The sequence below is a fragment of the Leptodactylus fuscus genome, chromosome 11 (assembly GCF_031893055.1).
Source record: "Leptodactylus fuscus isolate aLepFus1 chromosome 11, aLepFus1.hap2, whole genome shotgun sequence".
NCBI lineage: Eukaryota > Metazoa > Chordata > Amphibia > Anura > Leptodactylidae > Leptodactylus > Leptodactylus fuscus.
The window spans coordinates 86,029,976-86,052,016 of NC_134275.1; the positions used below are offsets into that span (position 1 = coordinate 86,029,976).

At 52.3% G+C, this 22,041-nt stretch overlaps 1 protein-coding gene across 2 annotated transcripts; it reads left to right on the forward strand.

Annotated features, from left to right (window-relative positions):
• The first annotated feature begins 30 nt into the window (after positions 1 to 30).
• EXOSC5 (exosome component 5) lies at positions 31 to 21,151 on the forward strand. 2 transcript variants are annotated; one of them, XM_075260443.1, is made up of 6 exons: positions 31 to 138; positions 2,099 to 2,212; positions 3,288 to 3,409; positions 10,170 to 10,310; positions 10,533 to 10,622; positions 20,574 to 21,151. In XM_075260443.1, the coding sequence occupies exons 1-6, from the start codon at positions 51 to 53 to the stop codon at positions 20,664 to 20,666; spliced, it is 648 nt and encodes a 215-aa protein (XP_075116544.1). In that variant the 5' UTR covers positions 31 to 50; the 3' UTR covers positions 20,667 to 21,151. The 2 variants fall into 2 exon arrangements, with proteins under 2 accessions (XP_075116544.1, XP_075116545.1); XM_075260444.1 differs by having other exon boundaries at positions 32 to 127.
• Positions 21,152 to 22,041: the final 890 nt, after the last annotated feature.

Below are 22,041 nucleotides of genomic sequence, written 5' to 3' on the forward strand. Positions count from 1 at the left end.
AAGGACCCCGGAAGTGAAAGTGCCCAGCACGTGCCGTGATTGGGAGAAGGATGGAGGTGTTGGAGCCCGGGCTGAGGGAGATCGCGTGTGAGCAGAGCCCGCTGAGCAGACCGGATGGCTCCGCCACGTTCGTGCAGGGTAACGATAGACGTCACGTATAAGTTATAATGAGAGCGGTGAAAAACCTCCGAACGGGGACAGACGGAGGCCGCCACAGAAAGCACCGGCGCCGAGAAGAGTGGGGCGTGGCCCGCAACAACCAATCAGACTCCAGCTTTCATCTTTACAGCTGATATTAGAATATGAAAGCTGGCAGCTGATTGGTTGCTATGGCAAGTACTTTAGTCTCTATCCTACACAGCCAATCAGACTCCAGCTTTCAGCTCTACATCTGATATTAGAATATGAAAGCTGGCAGCTGATTGGTTGCTATGGCAAGTACTTTAGTCTCTATCCTACACAGCCAATCAGATTCCAGCTTTCAGCTCTACATCTGATATTAGAATATGAAAGCTGGCAGCTGATTGGTTGCTATGGCCAGTAGTATATATAGATGGATCAGAGTTTATAAGGCCTTGTGTTGGACCGAACCACATTATAACGGTATGACTGGAGTGTCCGGTTGTGCAGGCGTTACTCCAGTCATGGCTCAACACTCTACTCGGCTTCTCTAACAGTCCCCATAGAGATGACTGGAGTGGTCGTGTGCCATTGATATGTATAAAGCAGGACCCCGTTCTCAGGATGGCCGGGGGTCTCAGTGGTCAGACTTCTACCAGTCTCTAAGCTCTCGCCTGTCTTGTGGATTCTCTTGCAGGGACGGCTCAGCCCAACAGATTTGCTAGAATTTCTGACGAAAACGTTAGCCCAGCTCCCGGCTGATGTAAGTTTGGGTTCTGGTGTTCGGGACCTCCCAAGAAGCACCAGGATTATTACAAGGCTGAAACAACTTAATATTTGGAGCACCTCTCACACCAGCAGGGAGCATGATGAAGCTACCTGGTCTGGGGGTCCCGAGTCATGTGATCTGAAGCAGCGCTCCTCCCTGTACTACGGGGACTGGCTTTACTATAGTCTGCCAGCCCGGTGAGATTACCTGTGAGACTGAAGAAGGGGTGAAGTGACCAAGGAAGCCGAACTCTGTTTTGGATCACTTGACCCCGGGGTTGTGATGTTGCTGGAACTTCCAGGTCCATCATCAGCTATCTTCAGACCAGCTAAGAAAATTACATCTGTCCAGACGACCCCTTTAATAAGTCCGGATGTCAATTTTTGCATTATCATAAACTTACATTGTATACTTTGCAGTGATCAGCCAGGAGGCCACTGATATACATGATGTGCAGGCTTCCTCTGCTCTGCAGCCTCTGATTGACAGCTATTGCTTTGCATAGGGAGTAATCTGACGATCAGCAGGAAGGAGAGGAGGGCCGGTAGTTTATGAATATTAACAGACTTGGGCTACATTTACATTTCTGATGGAGACGCTGAAGAAAAAGCCCTGCATGAAGGACACTTCCCTCTGTCGATTTCATTTTTAACGTCTCGCCCAGAAGACAGAGAGACAGACTAGTGTGAACCTATTGTGAAGTTCAGCGCCGGTTGTCTTATCCGCTGCAGAGGATACGCCTGATTAATGGGAGGAACACGTCTCATAAATCAGGCGCACCTTCCACATAAATATCCAACTTGCGCAAGAAAAATTGTGTTTCTTTCATGTGTAAATAAATCTGCCTCATTACCTCTGACCCCACGTTGTGACCGCTATAGAGGGTTCCTGCAGCCATTCTCTGGGACTCTCTTGCACTCGCAGATATGTCAGTCAGTTTACTAGAGTAATCCAGCACCATGGACAGTGAGGCTCATCGGAGCTCCTTTCGGTAAACTGCGCCTTGTTCTGATGGGACTTGCAATTTTGCAACATATCCAGACTATGGCATTGAAATAATGGACTTTGTTTTGCAGCTTGTTGTAGAGAAAATCTTTCTAGTCTCTGCTCAGATTATAGTTCTTTATTCTGGATTACCAGATTAAATACATTGTGATGTCTATGAATACAGGGCCCTGGTTATATTTGTGCTTCTTACTTTTGCTCCAGGAGACACATCAGTCCTGGCTGGAGTATACGGCCCCGCAGAGATTAAAGTCAGCAGAGAGATGCATCATAAATCCACTATTGAGGTGATGGTGCGGCCAAAAGTGGGATTACCCGGTGAGTACGTGTAACGGGGCTGTGGTTAGTAGATGTAGGACTTTCACCTGTTTCTTCCTATCCTCTCGACTTTCAGTTCACACGGCCGAATCTGCCATAAAAATTCTGTTTCCTGTTTAATTTCAGTAGGAGGCAGACTCTTATTTCACGGCGCCCTGTCCGTCCCTGTCGTCAGGCTGATTCTGCCCCAACCTCCCATTAAAGTGAATGGGATCAGGAAATGTTTCTTGTGACAGCAGGGAGATTTCTATGATGGATTTTGAATGGCCGGACCTGCAAAATCCGCCGTGCGAACCTAGCCATAGGATTACTTACATATTAAATACCATGGTTAGCGCAGAGGCCAGAGTCCTCCATATAGTTTACATCCAGTATAGTAAAGCAGACCGGCTCCAATGTGCAAATCTACTATCCTAAGTCCGAGCATCCCATCACCCGCAGGTACCAGCGTGCGCTTATGTGACTCTCTTTGCAGCGAGCTTGAAATTCCCTGTATGGCCATAGAATTAAGGTGGTACTCCATCTCAGATATGTATGGCATATCTACAGGATATATATATCCATATATGTGCAATAGATGCAACACCCACAGTTGTATAAAGGGTCCCCCAAATCCAATTCACATGGATGAGACAGCTGGGACTTTGGAGGCAGCCAAGCTCACTTATATATTCTGTTTCTCTGGCTCTCATAGAAGTGAATAGGAGTTACAGAAACAACGTTGCGTGTTAAGCCGCACTTGTAGCCGTCAGGTCTTAAAGGAATCCCAACTGCTGTGAGACCCTCCCTCTGTAAAACCACTTATTGACCACTTATGTTGGAGGTTGAGCATGCTGTCAGCCGTATAATTCAGATGACTTCCTCCTCACTTCTTCATCCCTCTTGGCAGATGCTGTAGTCGTCCTACTAATGGAGCCATCTTAACTGGAATTCTGCTTTTAAGGGGCACCCCAGCACTGTAATATTGAGGACCTGTCCTGTGGGGGGGGGGGTTCCTGCTGCAGCGGCGACTCCCCAGTATAATGGCATATATATCTTAATCTCATATCTTTATTTTTTTTGCTTTCCCAATCAGCCATACAAGAGAAGAACCAGGAGCAGATGATTCGGGAGACCTGTGAGGCTGTTATCTTGGGCACACTGCACCCACGGACATCGATCACCATCGTACTTCAGGTCATCAATGACGGGGGATCTGTATCCTTATTCCTTTACTGTACCTGTAATACCCATGACTGGCCACCGGAGGGCGTTCTTCACACGATAATCCTAATGAGCCTCCCTGCAGTTCTTTCAATTACTTCTCAGCCTCTGAATGTTATCCTGCAAATGTTTTATTCCTTTTCATGTCTTGCGCTATCAGTACACGCTTTTCTTCCTGTTGCCCGTTCCCTTCTGGTCTTATCTTGTCTTTATCTTCCATTGATAGAATGCCAGCCATTGTGCCGCGCCGTTTGATTTTATGCCACAGTTGGCTCGGCCTGATAGCGGCACAACAGAGAGATTACATTCTAGGACAGATTTCGACTTCTTTAAGGAGCCGTAGAGATGGAAGTGTCACATGTTTCTTTCAAGCCCAATCAGGACACGCTTAGATTAGAGATATAATCCCGGCTCATGGAAATTTGTTAAATTGCTTACAGTGAGGTGTTCTGGGTGACATATTAGGAAATTGCATATTCTCGTTACATCCTTGTAGCAGGATCAAGTTTATGGGACTTCGCTAAAGCCCTGTAACCCTCTAATGGCCATCAGTGGGCCCTTATAAGGGGCCATATTGTACCCCAGCATGTTGTTACAAGCATGCTTGTCTCATGCTCCACAGTTGGACCATGAGACAACTTTCGCCGCACAGTTGGAATTTTTTCTCTCGCCCCCACCATTCCTGAGTAACTGGTCAGTTTTGGTGCCATTTAGACTCTTTATGGTCAGGAGGAGCAGACATGTGACTGTGTGTTTGGGCAGGGAGCCCGGGTATCAGACCTCACGATCATATAGTGACGATCTAAGGTTAGGCCATCTATATGGATGTTTGTGAAAAATCCCTCTAAGGTTCCTATGAGACTTGAGAGCAAAATCAACCAAATCTTCTAATCTTGGCAGAATCGTCCGGCTTAGCTATGTGTAGTGATCGGCAACAACAGAAAGATGGATCAGCATCTTGGATTTAAGCTCGATTCTTAGGGAAGGATTCTGGTGGCCGCTTCCACTCCTAGACAACACATGCACAATCTGACCTCCAGAGGGCAGTATAGATATACGAGTTCCATTATGATTGATCAGGGGTCACTGTAGCGACCACTGACCACAGCCACAAAACAATAGGAAATCTGGTTTATGAGATAGAAGACTCTATTGTGCACCTTGGGCTGAGTATTTGGTCTGTACAATGGTGCCTGGAGAAGTAGTGCAGCCTCCTGTAATACGTAAAGTCGTCTTCGTTAATTTGTCAGGAATTAGCAGGGTAATTAAAGCTGCACAGGTAGCGCTAGAATTAAGATGTCATGTACTCCCGAATGGAGGATGTCGGCACTGCTGGGAAATCGGCTTAAAATAGGATGTGGCTGATTCTTGTCTCCGCTCTCATCTTCTTGTCTGGGTGTTCGAGAAGCGTCATGGCTAAACTTCTTTAATGTCTGTTTCCAAAGATTTCGACAAAACGCTGTTCAGAGTCTGCGCCTCGGGGGTTACGATAACACTGTCTGTCTTTGCCTGGCTGACGGCTATTTTTGTATTGTAGGAGGAGAAGATGGCGACTTCCTAATGTTAATAGTAAATCACATTTCCCAGCGGAGCTTGTCGCTCATATTGTCAAACTTTGTTCACACATTCAGGATTAGGGCTGGGGAGGTCTCTGACTGTGACTAGGGAGGTCTCTGACTGTGACCGGAGAGGCCTCTGACTGTGACTGGGGAGGTCTCTGACTGTGACTAGGGAGGTCTCTGACTGTGACTGGGGAGGTCTCTGACTGTGACCGGAGAGGCCTCTGACTGTGACTGGGGAGGTCTCTGACTGTGACTGGGGAGGTCTCTGACTGTGACTGGGGAGGTCTCTGACTGTGACTGGGGAGGTCTCTGTGACCGGGGAGGTCTCTGACTGTGACCGGGGAGGTCTCTGACTGTGACTGGGGAGGTCTCTGACTGTGACCGGGAGGTCTCTGACTGTGACCGGGGAGGCCTCTGACTGTGACCGGGGAGGCCTCTGACTGTGACCGGGGAGGTCTCTGACTGTGACCGGGGAGGTCTCTGACTGTGACCGGGGAGGTCTCTGACTGTGACCGGGAGGTCTCTGACTGTGACCGGGGAGGTCTCTGACTGTGACCGGAGAGGCCTCTGACTGTGACCGGAGAGGCCTCTGACTGTGACCGGGGAGGTCTCTGACTGTGACCGGGGAGGTCTCTGACTGTGACCGGGGAGGTCTCTGACTGTGACCGGGGAGGTCTCTGACTGTGACCGGGGAGGTCTCTGACTGTGACTGGGGAGGTCTCTGACTGTGACTGAGGAGGTCTCTGTGACTGGGGAGGCCTCTGACTGTGACCGGAGAGGCCTCTGACTGTGACTGGGGAGATCTCTGACTGTGACTGGGGAGGTCTCTGACTGTGACTGGGGAGGTCTCTGACTGTGACTGGGGAGGTCTCTGACTGTGACTGGGGAGGTCTCTGACTGTGACTGGGGAGGTCTCTGACTGTGACCGGAGAGGCCTCTGACTGTGACCGGGGAGGTCTCTGACTGTGACTGGGGAGGTCTCTGTGACCGGGGAGGTCTCTGACTGTGACCGGGGAGGTCTCTGACTGTGACCGGGGAGGTCTCTGACTGTGACCGGGGAGGTCTCTGACTGTGACTGGGGAGGTCTCTGTGACCGGGGAGGTCTCTGACTGTGACCGGGGAGGTCTCTGACTGTGACCGGGGAGGTCTCTGACTGTGACTGGGGAGGTCTCTGTGACCGGGGAGGTCTCTGACTGTGACCGGGGAGGTCTCTGACTGTGACTGGGGAGGTCTCTGACTGTGACCGGGAGGTCTCTGACTGTGACCGGGGAGGTCTCTGACTGTGACTGGGGAGGCCTCTGACTGTGACTGGGGAGGTCTCTGACTGTGACTGGGGAGGTCTCTGACTGTGACCGGGGAGGTCTCTGACTGATTGTGACTGGCGAGGTCTCTGTGACCGGGGAGGCCTCTGACTGTGACCGGGGAGGCCTCTGACTGTGACTGGGGAGGTCTCTGACTGTGACTGGGGAGGTCTCTGACTGTGACCGGGGAGGTCTCTGACTGTGACTGGGGAGGTCTCTGTGACCGGGGAGGTCTCTGACTGTGACCGGGGAGGTCTCTGACTGTGACCGGGGAGGTCTCTGACTGTGACCGGGGAGGTCTCTGACTGTGACCGGGGAGGTCTCTGACTGTGACCGGGGAGGTCTCTGACTGTGACTGGGGAGGTCTCTGACTGTGACCGGAGAGGCCTCTGACTGTGACCGGGGAGGTCTCTGACTGTGACTGGGGAGGTCTCTGTGACCGGGGAGGTCTCTGACTGTGACCGGGGAGGTCTCTGACTGTGACCGGGGAGGTCTCTGACTGTGACTGGGGAGGTCTCTGTGACCGGGGAGGTCTCTGACTGTGACCGGGGAGGTCTCTGACTGTGACCGGGGAGGTCTCTGACTGTGACTGGGGAGGTCTCTGTGACCGGGGAGGTCTCTGACTGTGACTGGGGAGGTCTCTGACTGTGACCGGGAGGTCTCTGACTGTGACTGGGGAGGCCTCTGACTGTGACTGGGGAGGTCTCTGACTGTGACCGGGGAGGTCTCTGACTGATTGTGACTGGCGAGGTCTCTGTGACTGGGGAGGCCTCTGACTGTGACTGGGGAGGTCTCTGACTGTGACTGGGGAGGTCTCTGACTGTGACTGGGGAGGTCTCTGACTGTGACCGGGGAGGTCTCTGATTGTGACTGGGGAGGTCTCTGTGACCGGGGAGGTCTCTGACTGTGACCGGGGAGGTCTCTGACTGTGACCGGGGAGGTCTCTGACTGTGACCGGGGAGGTCTCTGACTGTGACTGGGGAGGTCTCTGTGACCGGGGAGGTCTCTGACTGTGACCGGGGAGGTCTCTGACTGTGACCGGGGAGGTCTCTGACTGTGACCGGGGAGGTCTCTGACTGTGACTGGGGAGGTCTCTGACTGTGACTGGGGAGGTCTCTGACTGTGACCGGGGAGGTCTCTGACTGTGACCGGGGAGGTCTCTGACTGTGACCGGGAGGTCTCTGACTGTGACCGGGGAGGTCTCTGACTGTGACTGGGGAGGCCTCTGACTGTGACTGGGGAGGTCTCTGACTGTGACTGGGGAGGTCTCTGACTGTGACCGGGGAGGTCTCTGACTGATTGTGACTGGCGAAGTCTCTGTGACCGGGGAGGCCTCTGACTGTGACCAGGGAGGCCTCTGACTGTGACTGGGGAGGTCTCTGTGACCGGGGAGGTCTCTGACTGTGACCGGGGAGGTCTCTGACTGTGACTGGGGAGGTCTCTGACTGTGACCGGGGAGGTCTCTGACTGTGACTGGGGAGGTCTCTGTGACCGGGGAGGTCTCTGACTGTGACCGGGGAGGTCTCTGACTGTGACTGGGGAGGTCTCTGACTGTGACCGGGGAGGTCTCTGACTGTGACCGGGGAGGTCTCTGACTGTGACCGGGGAGGTCTCTGACTGTGACTGGGGAGGTCTCTGACTGTGACCGGGGAGGTCTCTGACTGTGACTGGGGAGGCCTCTGACTGTGACTGGGGAGGTCTCTGACTGTGACTGGGGAGGTCTCTGACTGTGACCGGGGAGGTCTCTGACTGATTGTGACTGGCGAGGTCTCTGTGACCGGGGAGGCCTCTGACTGTGACCAGGGAGGCCTCTGACTGTGACTGGGGAGGTCTCTGACTGTGACCGGGGAGGTCTCTGACTGTGACCGGGGAGGTCTCTGACTGTGACCGGGGAGGTCTCTGACTGTGACTGGGGAGGTCTCTGACTGTGACCGGGGAGGTCTCTGACTGTGACTGGGGAGGTCTCTGACTGTGACTGGGGAGGTCTCTGACTGTGACTGGGGAGGTCTCTGTGACCGGGGAGGTCTCTGACTGTGACCGGGGAGGTCTCTGACTGTGACTGGGGAGGTCTCTGACTGTGACCGGGAGGTCTCTGACTGTGACCGGGGAGGCCTCTGACTGTGACTGGGGAGGTCTCTGACTGTGACCGGGGAGGTCTCTGACTGATTGTGACTGGCGAGGTCTCTGTGACCGGGGAGGCCTCTGACTGTGACTGGGGAGGTCTCTGACTGTGACTGGCGAGGTCTCTGTGACCGGGGAGGCCTCTGACTGTGACCAGGGAGGCCTCTGACTGTGACTGGGGAGGTCTCTGACTGTGACTGGGGAGGCCTCTGACTGTGACCAGGGAGGCCTCTGACTGTGACTGGGGAGGTCTCTGACTGTGACTGGGGAGGTCTCTGACTGTGACTGGGGAGGTCTCTGACTGTGACTGGGGAGGTCTCTGACTGTGACTGGGGAGGTCTCTGACTGATTGTGACTGAGGAGGTCTCTGACTGTGACTGGGGAGGTCTCTGACTGTGACTGGGGAGGTCTCTGACTGTGACTGGGGAGGTCTCTGACTGATTGTGACCGGGGAGGTCTCTGACTGACTGTGACTGGGGAGGTTTCTGACTGTGACTGGGGAGGCCTCGGACTGTGACTGGGGAGGCCTCGGACTGTGACTGGGGAGGTTTCTGACTGTGACTGGGGAGGTTTCTGACTGTGACTGGGGAGGTTTCTGACTGTGACTGGGGAGGCCTCGGACTGTGACTGGGGAGGCCTCGGACTGTGACTGGGGAGGCCTCTGACTGTGACTGGGGAGGTCTCTGACTGATTGTGACCGGGGAGGTCTCTGACTGACTGTGACTGGGGAGGTTTCTGACTGTGACTGGGGAGGCCTCGGACTGTGACTGGGGAGGCCTCGGACTGTGACTGGGGAGGTCTCTGACTGTGACTGGGGAGGTCTCGGACTGACATGGAGCGCCCTCTGGTGACGGTCGACCATGTTCACTACTTCCTGTCCCGGACACTGTATATAAGATAAGTAGGGGCCCTGTACATGACGAGAGTGCACTCGAGTTGAGTATCATGGAATGAAGTCAGATGACGCTCAGTCCCATCCAAGTGGATTCTGTGACACATAGACATCTATGGGGCTTCTCCATTCCACCCCGATAACACGGATGATATTGGAGCAGATCCTATTCTGCACCGTTATCAGAACAAAATGGATCCAGAAGACCCGTAGACATAGATGTAACCGTATCATGGAATCCAACTTCATTCTGAGATAAACTCGGCCCCATCTTGGATTCGCACTTGGTCGTGTGTTTGGACCTTCACAGAGCCCCATAAACGTCTCATCACGTCCACACGTAGTAAGAACAGCTCTGACCGATCTCATCCCTCATCCCGCCGGCCTGATATGTGACCCTATGTAAGGGCGGAGTTCTGCACTACAATAGCACAAAGTCTATGGCGCTGTCTGACCACTAGGAGTGCGGGAAGAATCCGTCACCCCATTACTTACAGGATGTGCCCGCTCAGTCATACACTGCCCCCGTAGTCATCATCCAGAGGGGCATTTCCTGGCACATTCATGCGGATATGAAAGGTCACCCAGGACCCTCACCGATCAGCTGTTTAAAGAGGCCGCAGCCATGAATACCAAGCGCAGCAATGTACATTGTATAATGGTTGCGCTTGGTTTAGTGGCTCTGCCCCTTTTACCTGAGTGGGACTGAGCCGCTACTTTACCCTGTGACCGGTGACCTCCGTTATTGGGCAGAATCCCTAAATCAGCTTTTCTTGCCTATAGTCACCAATCACAGGGACAGAGACAGGTTTTCTTTTAGACTCTTTCATAGACTGAATCCCCGACACGTGGCTTTAACCCCTTAACTGCCCTTCCAGCTCCTTGCCTGCCACCTGAACGCAGCCTGCATGGGTATGATGGACGCCGGCCTCCCTATGCGCGCCATGTTCTGTGGCGTCACCTGCGCTCTGGACGATGACGGCCATATCACCATTGATCCCACTACTAAGGAACAAAAGGTCAGTAATACAATAGCAGGGGGATTTGCCACAGCTGCTTTAGCGCCCCCTTGTGTTGTGGGCAAGGACTTTTGCAGTGTAGCATCACCTTAGGTCAATGGAAGGAGATTCCAGCTCTCATATTTTGGAGACTCTTTTGAAGCTAAAGGAAGTGATCTGATTGGTTGCTATAAGTTGTCACCGGCTTGGGCTGACGGATTCCGTGTTGCTTTACGTTCCCAGGAGAGCCGCGCCGTATTGACATTCGCCATTGAAAGTACGGAAAAGAAAATATTAACCGTTTCCTCTCGCGGTGTCTATTCGCATGCAGAGGTAAGTGTCACTCCGCTGTACCAGCTCTACACAGAGGTGCCCAATCCCACATCCACCTGTACATATGAGCCCCCACCCCCTATGGAGTGATCACCCATGGAGCAATGGAAGAAGTGCGCCTGGTCTGATGAATGTGATGTGGAGGGCTGGGGATGCATGTGTATCTGTAGAAGGAAAGGATAGTCCATCATCTGATCAGTGGGGTCCGATACGAGAACCCCGCACCAGTCAGCTGATCTGGCTCCTCCTGGCAAAAAACCAGGCCGCAAGCAGCTTTGTTCTTATTCCAGTATGAGGCTGAGAGCTGCAGTACCCCGGTGCCACCACTGTACAGTGGATGGGGCTGCAGAGCTAATTGCAGCCCCTTACACACCTGGTTCGGATCCTATGGAGAAGTCATCAGTATAAAACACTGCTGAAGCTGAGAAACCCCTGTACTGTTCTGGCTGATTGATACAGGCGCCATTGCTTTCCGTATACCTTTGGATTGTATATATACAGTATATAAGGTGCAGCTTTCTATAGGGGATGCCGTATACACGCTCTGTAGATATGTTATATATCAATAAGCCAGGTCTTAGGACATTGCAGCTGCGGCTGGTCCAGGGGGCAGAACCTTCAGCTTTCTGCTGGTGTTTGCATTCCTGTATCCTCCTGGAGACGCCGGCGCCCACATGCTGCATTATGCTAATACCAATATTTCTGGACAGTCCTGAGCAGCCTCCAGGCCCGCGCACTGATGATGGTCTGGCAGGCTCGGTGTCTGCACAGTTCTGCAGTCTGCCGCTCTGCTCAGGCGCCTTGTACTGAGGACACTTCTGTCACTGACCAATGGACGGGGCTGCAGGCTGGACACCGCACTGGGAAACCAGTCAATGTGCCAACACCTCTAGGACTGGGGATTAGGAGCCGCAACGTAATTAGAGCAGATGTAGGAACCTCTAGGACCAGCGGGTGAGAGAAGAGATCTGAGTGACCTGCTAGAGACACCATACACTACTATAGACACCTCTAGGACTGATGTATGAGAGCAGAGACTGGCACACCTCTAGGACTGGTGTATTAGGGCAGAGACTGGCACACCTCTAGGACTGGTGTATGAGAGCAGAGACTGGCACACCTCTAGGACTGGTGTATTAGAGCAGAGACTGGCACACCTCTAGGACTGATGTATTAGGGCAGAGACTGGCACACCTCTAGGACTGGTGTATCAGAGCAGAGACTGGCACACCTCTAGGACTGGTGTATCAGAGCAGAGACTGGCACACCTCTAGGACTGGTGTATCAGAGCAGAGACTGGCACACCTCTAGGACTGATGTATTAGGGCAGAGACTGGCACACCTCTAGGAGTGGTGTATGAGAGCAGAGACTGGCACACCTCTAGGACTGGTGTATGAGAGCAGAGACTGGCACACCTCTAGGACTGATGTATTAGGGCAGAGACTGGCACACCTCTAGGACTGGTGTATTAGGGCAGAGACTGGCACACCTCTAGGACTGGTGTATTAGAGCAGAGACTAGCACACCTCTAGGACTGATGTATTAGGGCAGAGACTGGCACACCTCTAGGACTGGTGTATGAGAGCAGAGACTGGCACACCTCTAGGACTGATGTATTAGGGCAGAGACTGGCACACCTCTAGGACTGGTGTATTAGAGCAGAGACTGGCACACCTCTAGGACTGGTGTATTAGAGCAGAGACTAGCACACCTCTAGGACTGATGTATTAGGGCAGAGACTGGCACACCTCTAGGAGTGGTGTATGAGAGCAGAGACTGGCACACCTCTAGGACTGGTGTATGAGAGCAGAGACTGGCACACCTCTAGGACTGATGTATTAGGGCAGAGACTGGCACACCTCTAGGACTGGTGTATTAGAGCAGAGACTGGCACACCTCTAGGACTGGTGTATTAGAGCAGAGACTAGCACACCTCTAGGACTGATGTATTAGGGCAGAGACTGGCACACCTCTAGGACTGGTGTATGAGAGCAGAGACTGGCACACCTCTAGGACTGATGTATTAGGGCAGAGACTGGCACACCTCTAGGACTGATGTATGAGAGCAGAGACTGGCACACCTCTAGGACTGGTGTATTAGAGCAGAGACTAGCACACCTCTAGGACTGATGTATTAGGGCAGAGACTGGCACACCTCTAGGACTGGTGTATGAGAGCAGAGACTGGCACACCTCTAGGACTGATGTATTAGGGCAGAGACTGGCACACCTCTAGGACTGATGTATGAGAGCAGAGACTGGCACACCTCTAGGACTGATGTATTAGGGCAGAGACTGGCACACCTCTAGGACTGATGTATGAGAGCAGAGACTGGCACACCTCTAGGACTGGTGTGTGAGAGCAGAGACTGGCACACCTCTAGGACTGATGTATTAGGGCAGAGACTGGCACACCTCTAGGACTGATGTATGAGAGCAGAGACTGGCACACCTCTAGGACTGGTGTATTAGGGCAGAGCCTGGCACACCTCTAGGACTGGTGTATTAGAGCAGAGACTGGCACACCTCTAGGACTGATGTATTAGGGCAGAGACTGGCACACCTCTAGGACTGGTGTATTAGCGCAGAGACTGGCACACCTCTAGGACTGGTGTATGAGAGCAGAGACTGGCACACCTCTAGGACTGGTGTATTAGGGCAGAGACTGGCACACCTCTAGGACTGATGTATTAGGGCAGAGACTGGCACACCTCTAGGACTGATGTATTAGGGCAGAGACTGGCACACCTCTAGGACTGGTGTATTAGAGCAGAGACTGGCACACCTCTAGGACTGATGTATAAGAGCAGAGACTGGCACACCTCTAGGACTGATGTATTAGGGCAGAGACTAGCACACCTCTAGGACTGGTGTATGAGAGCAGAGACTGGCACACCTCTAGGACTAGTGTATGAGAGCAGAGACTGGCACACCTCTAGGACTGATGTATTAGCGCAGAGACTGGCACACCTCTAGGACTGGTGTATTAGGGCAGAGCCTGGCACACCTCTAGGACTGGTGTATTAGAGCAGAGACTGGCACACCTCTAGGACTGATGTATAAGAGCAGAGACTGGCACACCTCTAGGACTGATGTATTAGAGCAGAGACTGGCACACCTCTAGGACTGATGTATTAGGGCAGAGCCTAGCACACCTCTAGGACTGATGTATTAGGGCAGAGCCTGGCACACCTCTAGGACTGATGTATCAGGGCAGAGACTGGCACACCTCTAGGACTGATGTATTAGGGCAGAGACTGGCACACCTCTAGGACTGGTGTATTAGAGCAGAGACTGGCACACCTCTAGGACTGGTGTATTAGAGCAGAGACTGGCACACCTCTAGGACTGGTGTATTAGAGCAGAGACTGGCACACCTCTAGGACTGATGTATCAGAGCAGAGACTGGCACACCTCTAGGACTGATGTATTAGGGCAGAGACTGGCACACCTCTAGGACTGGTGTATTAGGGCAGAGACTGGCACACCTCTAGGACTGATGTATTAGGGCAGAGACTGGCACACCTCTAGGACTGGTGTATTAGGGCAGAGACTGGCACACCTCTAGGACTGGTGTATTAGAGCAGAGACTGGCACACCTCTAGGACTGATGTATCAGAGCAGAGACTGGCACACCTCTAGGACTGGTGTATTAGGGCAGAGACTGGCACACCTCTAGGACTGGTGTATTAGGGCAGAGACTGGCACACCTCTAGGACTGATGTATTAGGGCAGAGACTGGCACACCTCTAGGACTGGTGTATTAGGGCAGAGACTGGCACACCTCTAGGACTGGTGTATTAGAGCAGAGACTGGCACACCTCTAGGACTGATGTATCAGAGCAGAGACTGGCACACCTCTAGGACTGATGTATTAGGGCAGAGACTGGCACACCTCTAGGACTGGTGTATTAGAGCAGAGACTGGCACACCTCTAGGACTGATGTATTAGGGCAGAGCCTAGCACACCTCTAGGACTGGTGTATGAGAGCAGAGACTGGCACACCTCTAGGACTAGTGTATTAGAGCAGAGACTGGCACACCTCTAGGACTGATGTATTAGGGCAGAGCCTAGCACACCTCTAGGACTGATGTATTAGGGCAGAGCCTGGCACACCTCTAGGACTGGTGTGTGAGAGCAGAGACTGGCACACCTCTAGGACTGATGTATTAGGGCAGAGACTGGCACACCTCTAGGACTGGTGTATTAGAGCAGAGACTACACACCTCTAGGACTGGTGTATTAGGGCAGAGACTGGCACACCTCTAGGACTGGTGTATTAGCGCAGAGACTGGCACACCTCTAGGACTGGTGTATTAGGGCAGAGACTGGCACACCTCTAGGACTGATGTATGAGAGCAGAGACTGGCACACCTCTAGGACTGGTGTATTAGCGCAGAGACTGGCACACCTCTAGGACTGGTGTATTAGGGCAGAGACTGGCACACCTCTAGGACTGATGTATGAGAGCAGAGACTGGCACACCTCTAGGACTGGTGTATTAGGGCAGAGACTGGCACACCTCTAGGACTGATGTATGAGAGCAGAGACTGGCACACCTCTAGGACTGGTGTATTAGGGCAGAGACTGGCACACCTCTAGGACTGGTGTATTAGAGCAGAGACTGGCACACCTCTAGGACTGATGTATGAGAGCAGAGACTGGCACACCTCTAGGACTGGTGTATTAGCGCAGAGACTGGCACACCTCTAGGACTAGTGTATTAGAGCAGAGACTGGCACACCTCTAGGACTGATGTATTAGGGCAGAGACTGGCACACCTCTAGGACTTGATGTATTAGGGCAGAGACTGGCACACCTCTAGGACTGGTGTATTAGAGCAGAGACTGGCACACCTCTAGGACTGGTGTATTAGAGCAGAGACTGGCACACCTCTAGGACTGGTGTATTAGCGCAGAGACTGGCACACCTCTAGGACTGGTGTATTAGGGCAGAGACTGGCACACCTCTAGGACTGATGTATTAGGGCAGAGACTGGCACACCTCTAGGACTGATGTATCAGGGCAGAGACTGGCACACCTCTAGGACTGGTGTATTAGCGCAGAGACTGGCACACCTCTAGGACTGGTGTATGAGAGCAGAGACTGGCACACCTCTAGGACTGGTGTATGAGAGCAGAGATTGGCACACCTCTAGGACTGGTGTATGAGAGCAGAGACTGGCACACCTCTAGGACTGATGTATGAGAGCAGAGACTGGCACACCTCTAGGACTGGTGTATGAGAGCAGAGACTGGCACACCTCTAGGACTGGTGTATGAGAGCAGAGACTGGCACACCTCTAGGACTGATGTATTAGGGCAGAGACTGGCACACCTCTAGGACTGATGTATTAGGGCAGAGACTGGCACACCTCTAGGACTGGTGTATTAGAGCAGAGACTGGCACACCTCTAGGACTGGTGTATTAGAGCAGAGACTGGCACACCTCTAGGACTGGTGTATTAGCGCAGAGACTGGCACACCTCTAGGACTGGTGTATGAGAGCAGAGACTGGCACACCTCTAGGACTGATGTATTAGGGCAGAGCCTGGCACACCTCTAGGACTGGTGTATTAGCGCAGAGACTGGCACACCTCTAGGACTGGTGTATGAGAGCAGAGACTGGCACACCTCTAGGACTGGTGTATTAGCGCAGAGACTGGCACACCTCTAGGACTGGTGTATTAGAGCAGAGACTGGCACACCTCTAGGACTGGTGTATTAGGGCAGAGCCTGGCACACCTCTAGGACTGGTGTATGAGAGCAGAGACTGGCACACCTCTAGGACTGGTGTATTAGAGCAGAGACTGGCACACCTCTAGGACTGGTGTATTAGGGCAGAGACTGGCACACCTCTAGGACTAGTGTATAAGAGCAGAGACTGGCACACCTCTAGGACTGATGTATTAGGGCAGAGACTGGCACACCTCTAGGACTGGTGTATTAGGGCAGAGACTGGCACACCTCTAGGACTGGTGTATTAGAGCAGAGACTGGCACACCTCTAGGACTGGTGTATTAGAGCAGAGACTACACACCTCTAGGACTGGTGTATGAGAGCAGAGACTGGCACACCTCTAGGACTGATGTATTAGGGCAGAGACTGGCACACCTCTAGGACTGGTGTATTAGGGCAGAGACTGGCACACCTCTAGGACTGGTGTATTAGAGCAGAGACTGGCACACCTCTAGGACTGGTGTATTAGAGCAGAGACTACACACCTCTAGGACTGGTGTATTAGAGCAGAGACTGGCACACCTCTAGGACTGGTGTATTAGAGCAGAGACTGGCACACCTCTAGGACTGGTGTATGAGAGCAGAGACTGGCACACCTCTAGGACTGGCGTATCACATTGGCGTATAATCCCTCTGCCCTTTTCCAGATTGCTGGTATTTATTCCGACAACCTCTGCGCTGAATTAATTGGCGGTCTTTTCCCTCGCCTGCCAGGCAGACGTCGCCTCCAGGTGGCCGCAGATCATCAGAATCATCTCGGGGTAATTGACTGGCCCATCTCTCAGCGCTCGTCATTCTTAGGCTGCGCACGGATCTGTAGCCCGCCATCATTGTGCTGCCAGCCCCGCGCCTCAGCTAATGTCAGCTCAATGACCAGGTGGCTGAACAATGAGACAGGACATGGCGGCCGCCCCTGCAGCTGAGCTGTATATACAGGCCGCTGGTGGCTGAGCTGCATATACAGGCCGCTGGTGGCTGAGCTGTATATACAGGCCGCTGGTGGCTGAGCTGTATATACAGGCCGGTGGTGGCTGAGCTGTATATACAGGCCGGTGGTAGCTGAGCTGTATATACAGGCCGCTGGTGGCTGAGCTGTATATACAGGCCGCTGGTGGCTGAGCTGTATATACAGGCCGCTGGTAGCTGAGCTGTATATACAGGCCGCTGGTGGCTGAGCTGTATATACAGGCCGCTGGTGGCTGAGCTGTATATACAGGCCGCTGGTGGCTGAGCTGTATATACAGGCCGGTGGTAGCTGAGCTGTGTATACAGGCCGGTGGTGGCTGAGCTGTATATACAGGCCGGTGGTAGCTGAGCTGTATATACAGGCCGGTGGTTGCTGAGCTGTATATACAGGCCGCTGGTAGCTGAGCTGTATATACAGGCCGGTGGTGGCTGAGCTGTATATACAGGCCGGTGGTGGCTGAGCTGTATATACAGGCCGGTGGTGGCTGAGCTGTATATACAGGCCGGTGGTGGCTGAGCTGTATATACAGGCCGGTGGTGGCTGAGCTGTATATACAGGCCGGTGGTGGCTGAGCTGTATATACAGGCCGCTGGAAGCTGAGCTGTATATACAGGCCGGTGGTAGCTGAGCTGTATATACAGGCCGGTGGTGGCTGAGCTGTATATACAGGCCGGTGGTGGCTGAGCTGTATATACAGGCCGCTGGTGGCTGAGCTGTATATACAGGCCGGTGGTAGCTGAGCTGTATATACAGGCCGGTGGTGGCTGAGCTGTATATACAGGCCGGTGGTGGCTGAGCTGTATATACAGGCCGGTGGTGGCTGAGCTGTATATACAGGCCGGTGGTGGCTGAGCTGTATATACAGGCCGGTGGTGGCTGAGCTGTATATACAGGCCGGTGGTGGCTGAGCTGTATATACAGGCCGCTGGAGGCTGAGCTGTATATACAGGCCGGTGGTAGCTGAGCTGTATATACAGGCCGGTGGTGGCTGAGCTGTATATACAGGCCGCTGGTAGCTGAGCTGTATATACAGGCCGGTGGTGGCTGAGCTGTATATACAGGCCGGTGGTGGCTGAGCTGTATATACAGGCCGCTGGTGGCTGAGCTGTATATACAGGCCGCTGGTGGCTGAGCTGTATATACAGGCCGGTGGTGGCTGAGCTGTATATACAGGCCGGTGGTGGCTGAGCTGTATATACAGGCCGCTGGTGGCTGAGCTGTATATACAGGCCGCTGGTGGCTGAGCTGTATATACAGGCCGCTGGTGGCTGAGCTGTATATACAGGCCGCTGGTGGCTGAGCTGTATATACAGGCCGCTGGTGGCTGAGCTGTATATACAGGCCGGTGGTGGCTGAGCTGTATATACAGGCCGGTGGTGGCTGAGCTGTATATACAGGCCGGTGGTGGCTGAGCTGTATATACAGGCCGGTGGTGGCTGAGCTGTATATACAGGCCGGTGGTGGCTGAGCTGTATATACAGGCCGGTGGTGGCTGAGCTGTATATACAGGCCGGTGGTGGCTGAGCTGTATATACAGGCCGGTGGTGGCTGAGCTGTATATACAGGCCGGTGGTAGCTGTTGTCACCCGCCATTATCTAATGATCAGCCAGTACCTCAGAGAGAAGCCTCTGTACCGGCCCTGTCTGGGCTCTTTGGGCCGCCATGGACCAGCCAATACGAAATCTGCGCACATTGGTAGCCACTAGGCCTCAGTGATCAAGCACATAGTAACCAATCACAGCACATAGCAACCAATCACAGCACATAGCAACCAATCACAGCTCAGCTTTCATTTCTGAAACTACCTAGAATGTATGAAAGCTGAATTGTGATTGGTTGCTATTGGCAACAAAGAGACTACGTGATAAGTGAGGACCAGCATGGGCGGCCATTTTTATTTAGTGACAACAGTAAGTTCTAGTCTGTTGGTTGTCGGCTGTGGAGTCGCGTCTTCTCTATCCGTCTCTTAGATGCTGCTGTTCTAGGACAAGATGCTGAACCCTAGTGACTGGAGATGTAGCGCTTATCTGGAAGGGGGGGGGGGCGTATATATACACATATATCCAGTATATATCTCCTGCGTTGTGTTATCCGTCGGCCATGTCACTCTCTCCTCTCTGACCGCGCACATCTGCCTCTGCTCCTCCGCCCCGTCCTTGTGGATTCTCTGCTCAGGTTTGAGCTCCAGCGGTGCCAGAAATTGGGGCGATTACATTCTGGCCTCCTCTGCAGATATTCGGGTCCCAGGTGGTGAGAGAGCGCAGGGCGATTATTTATGGCGGTTTATTCCCGCTCCTCTCCTGTCGTCCTCCTGTACAAATCTCTCCCAGCTGGAGCGGATATTTGTCTGATCGCACCTCTCTGGTGAATACTGATGATGTAACGTGTGCCTGCGCCCCGCACCCAGCTCGCCACTCGCTCAATGTCACCCTGGAGTGGGGTGGAGATCTTATAGTTGTCCTATAGTGGGAGGGGCATCCATGTCTTATAGTTACCTTATGTTACCCTATAGTAGGCGGGGCATCATGTCTTATAGGTCCCCTATGTTACCCTATAGTAGGCGGGGCATTATGTCTTATAGCTACCTTATGTTACCCTATAGTAGGAGGAGCATCCATATCTTCTAGCTACCTTATTGTTCCCTATAGTAGGTAGGTGTCCATGTCTCGTATCTACCTTATGTTACGCTATAATAGAAGGGGCATCCATATCTTCTAGCTGCCCTATGGTAGGTGGGTCATCTTGTCTTATGTTACCCTATAGTAGGCGGGGCTTTATCATAAGCTTTCCTTGATCCCTGTCATCCTATAGGATAAATGCCAGACCCTTTACTCTGTTTCTGGTTGCAGGGGAGTCTTCTTTGTCTCCTCGCCCCTTCTGTATAGCGCTTTGTCTTCTTTCCCCTTTTGTATCGCCCCATGGTGGGAGGATAAGACCCCATTTATCATTTCCCGGTCTGTGTCGCCCGGTGATGTGAAGGCCGATCTTCTTTTATCCTGCTTTTGGTGTGTTTACATTCGCCGCCAGTCCCTGTTTTTTAGCACCAGTCCCCCCCAGGCAGACAGAGGGAGAGACAATTTAATAAAATGATGTTAAGAGAATCATTAAAATTGAACAAATAGCTGCGTCTCCCTGTGGCAGTTCATAAAGTGAGGGGGGAGGGGAGGGGGAGGCGGTGGGTGCGGGGCGCCTGGGGGTTTAATAATGTCTCTCTCCTCACCGCCGCTGTCTCTTCTCTCCCCAGCTCCAGCAGTGTATAGCAGCCGCCCAGACCTCAGCCCAGAAAATCTTCCTCTTCTACAGGGACTCTGTCAAGAGGCGCTACTCAAAATCCTAAGAGAAGAGCCATACCTCACTGTGCGCCGCGGACGAGCTGACGTTATCAGACTGAGTTTTTTTTATTGTGGTTTTTTTTTTTTTTTGCTTTTTTTCTCCTCAATGCATTTGCATCTACAATATGGCAGCCGTTGCGCTCGCCTACACAATACACTTTATTTCAATTCACAATGAACCGCCGAGGCGTGAGGCACAACATGCCTCGAGGATCTCAGCAGGGCATTCTGAATTTATTGGCGGCCGTGGGGATCGGCTTGCACAACAGCTGCCACCACTACGGAGGGATAACAGGTCGGGAAGTGTCTCCAGGAGGCCATATAGATTTTCAGGGATTTCCCAAGATCCTTTGCTGAATTCATAGAAAAATAAAGAATTTCTTGCAAAGGTTCAAACACAAAGGTGAAGCCATTCGAGAGAATAAATCTGTACATAGTAACCCTGCGTAAGCCCGTATTACCGGAACCTACAATGTCATGTACTTGATGATTGAGTAGTTTAATAAATATTTCTGCAGTTTTGTATAATTCTTCCTGTTTGTGTCTGTTTATTGACCTTACATCAAACAGCGCCCCTAGTGGATGTGCTTTGTAAATCCCATATGAAGAAGACATGATGGCGTGTTGTAAGGGTTGTGCAGGAATAGTAACATATTCCCGTTCTGCCAGAACAGCGCCACACCTGTCCATGGTTGTGTCTGGTATTGCAACTGGCTGCATTGAAGAGAATGGGACTGTTTTGGAAGTGATATTCATTACATAGCAAAGCCAACTGTGTATTGTTGGTTCACTTCTTCTACAGTATGGGCCCCGTGCGGGGTACTGAGGGGCTATAGGGACATGGGCTTGTAGCCTCAGTGTGAAAAAGACAACGGGGAACAGCTTTTGTGCAGAAAACCCCCAAAAACTTTCTTAAATTTCCCCCATTCTGTATAAAGAGTAGGAAGTTCCTCTTAGTGGTCACAGTTTTAGTATGTATGTGCAGGGGATTTGGAGCTTTGTATCAGGAAAACGGAGCCCTGACCACTGTAAAGATATATTAAGCAATGAATCGGCACCGAATATTGGACGTACTGAGATGAAAAGTAAAATAATAAGGTGGTTCCTTGGACTTGTGGGGTCATGGGCAGGTCTGGCCGCCCCTTATATTTCCCTGTTTCAGACTAAAAGCTATCGCTATCCAAAGTCTTGTGTTTGCAGTTTTGCAATAGTGCAAGGTAACGGCGCTACCCACAGAGCCCTGTCTAGGAATGGGTTAACACTAGTGAAACCTGCATTCTCTCGCAACCCATAATATTAACCCTTACGAGGGTAGCTTTTATTTCTCCGATCTTTAAAAAGCAGCCATTCAGCAAATCTTCATCTCGTCGGGTGACAGAA

What these genes read in the sequence shown, in the direction of transcription:
- EXOSC5 (XM_075260443.1), top strand. Translation starts at nt 51, where the DNA reads ATGGAGGTGTTGGAGCCCGGGCTGAGGGAGATCGCGTGTGAGCAGAGC. An exon ending in GCCAAAAGTGGGATTACCCG is followed by an intron (nt 2,213 to 3,287) that starts GTGAGTACGTGT and finishes TTTCCCAATCAG; the next exon opens with CCATACAAGAGAAGAACCAG. An exon ending in GTGTCTATTCGCATGCAGAG is followed by an intron (nt 10,623 to 20,573) that starts GTAAGTGTCACT and finishes TTCTCTCCCCAG; the next exon opens with CTCCAGCAGTGTATAGCAGC.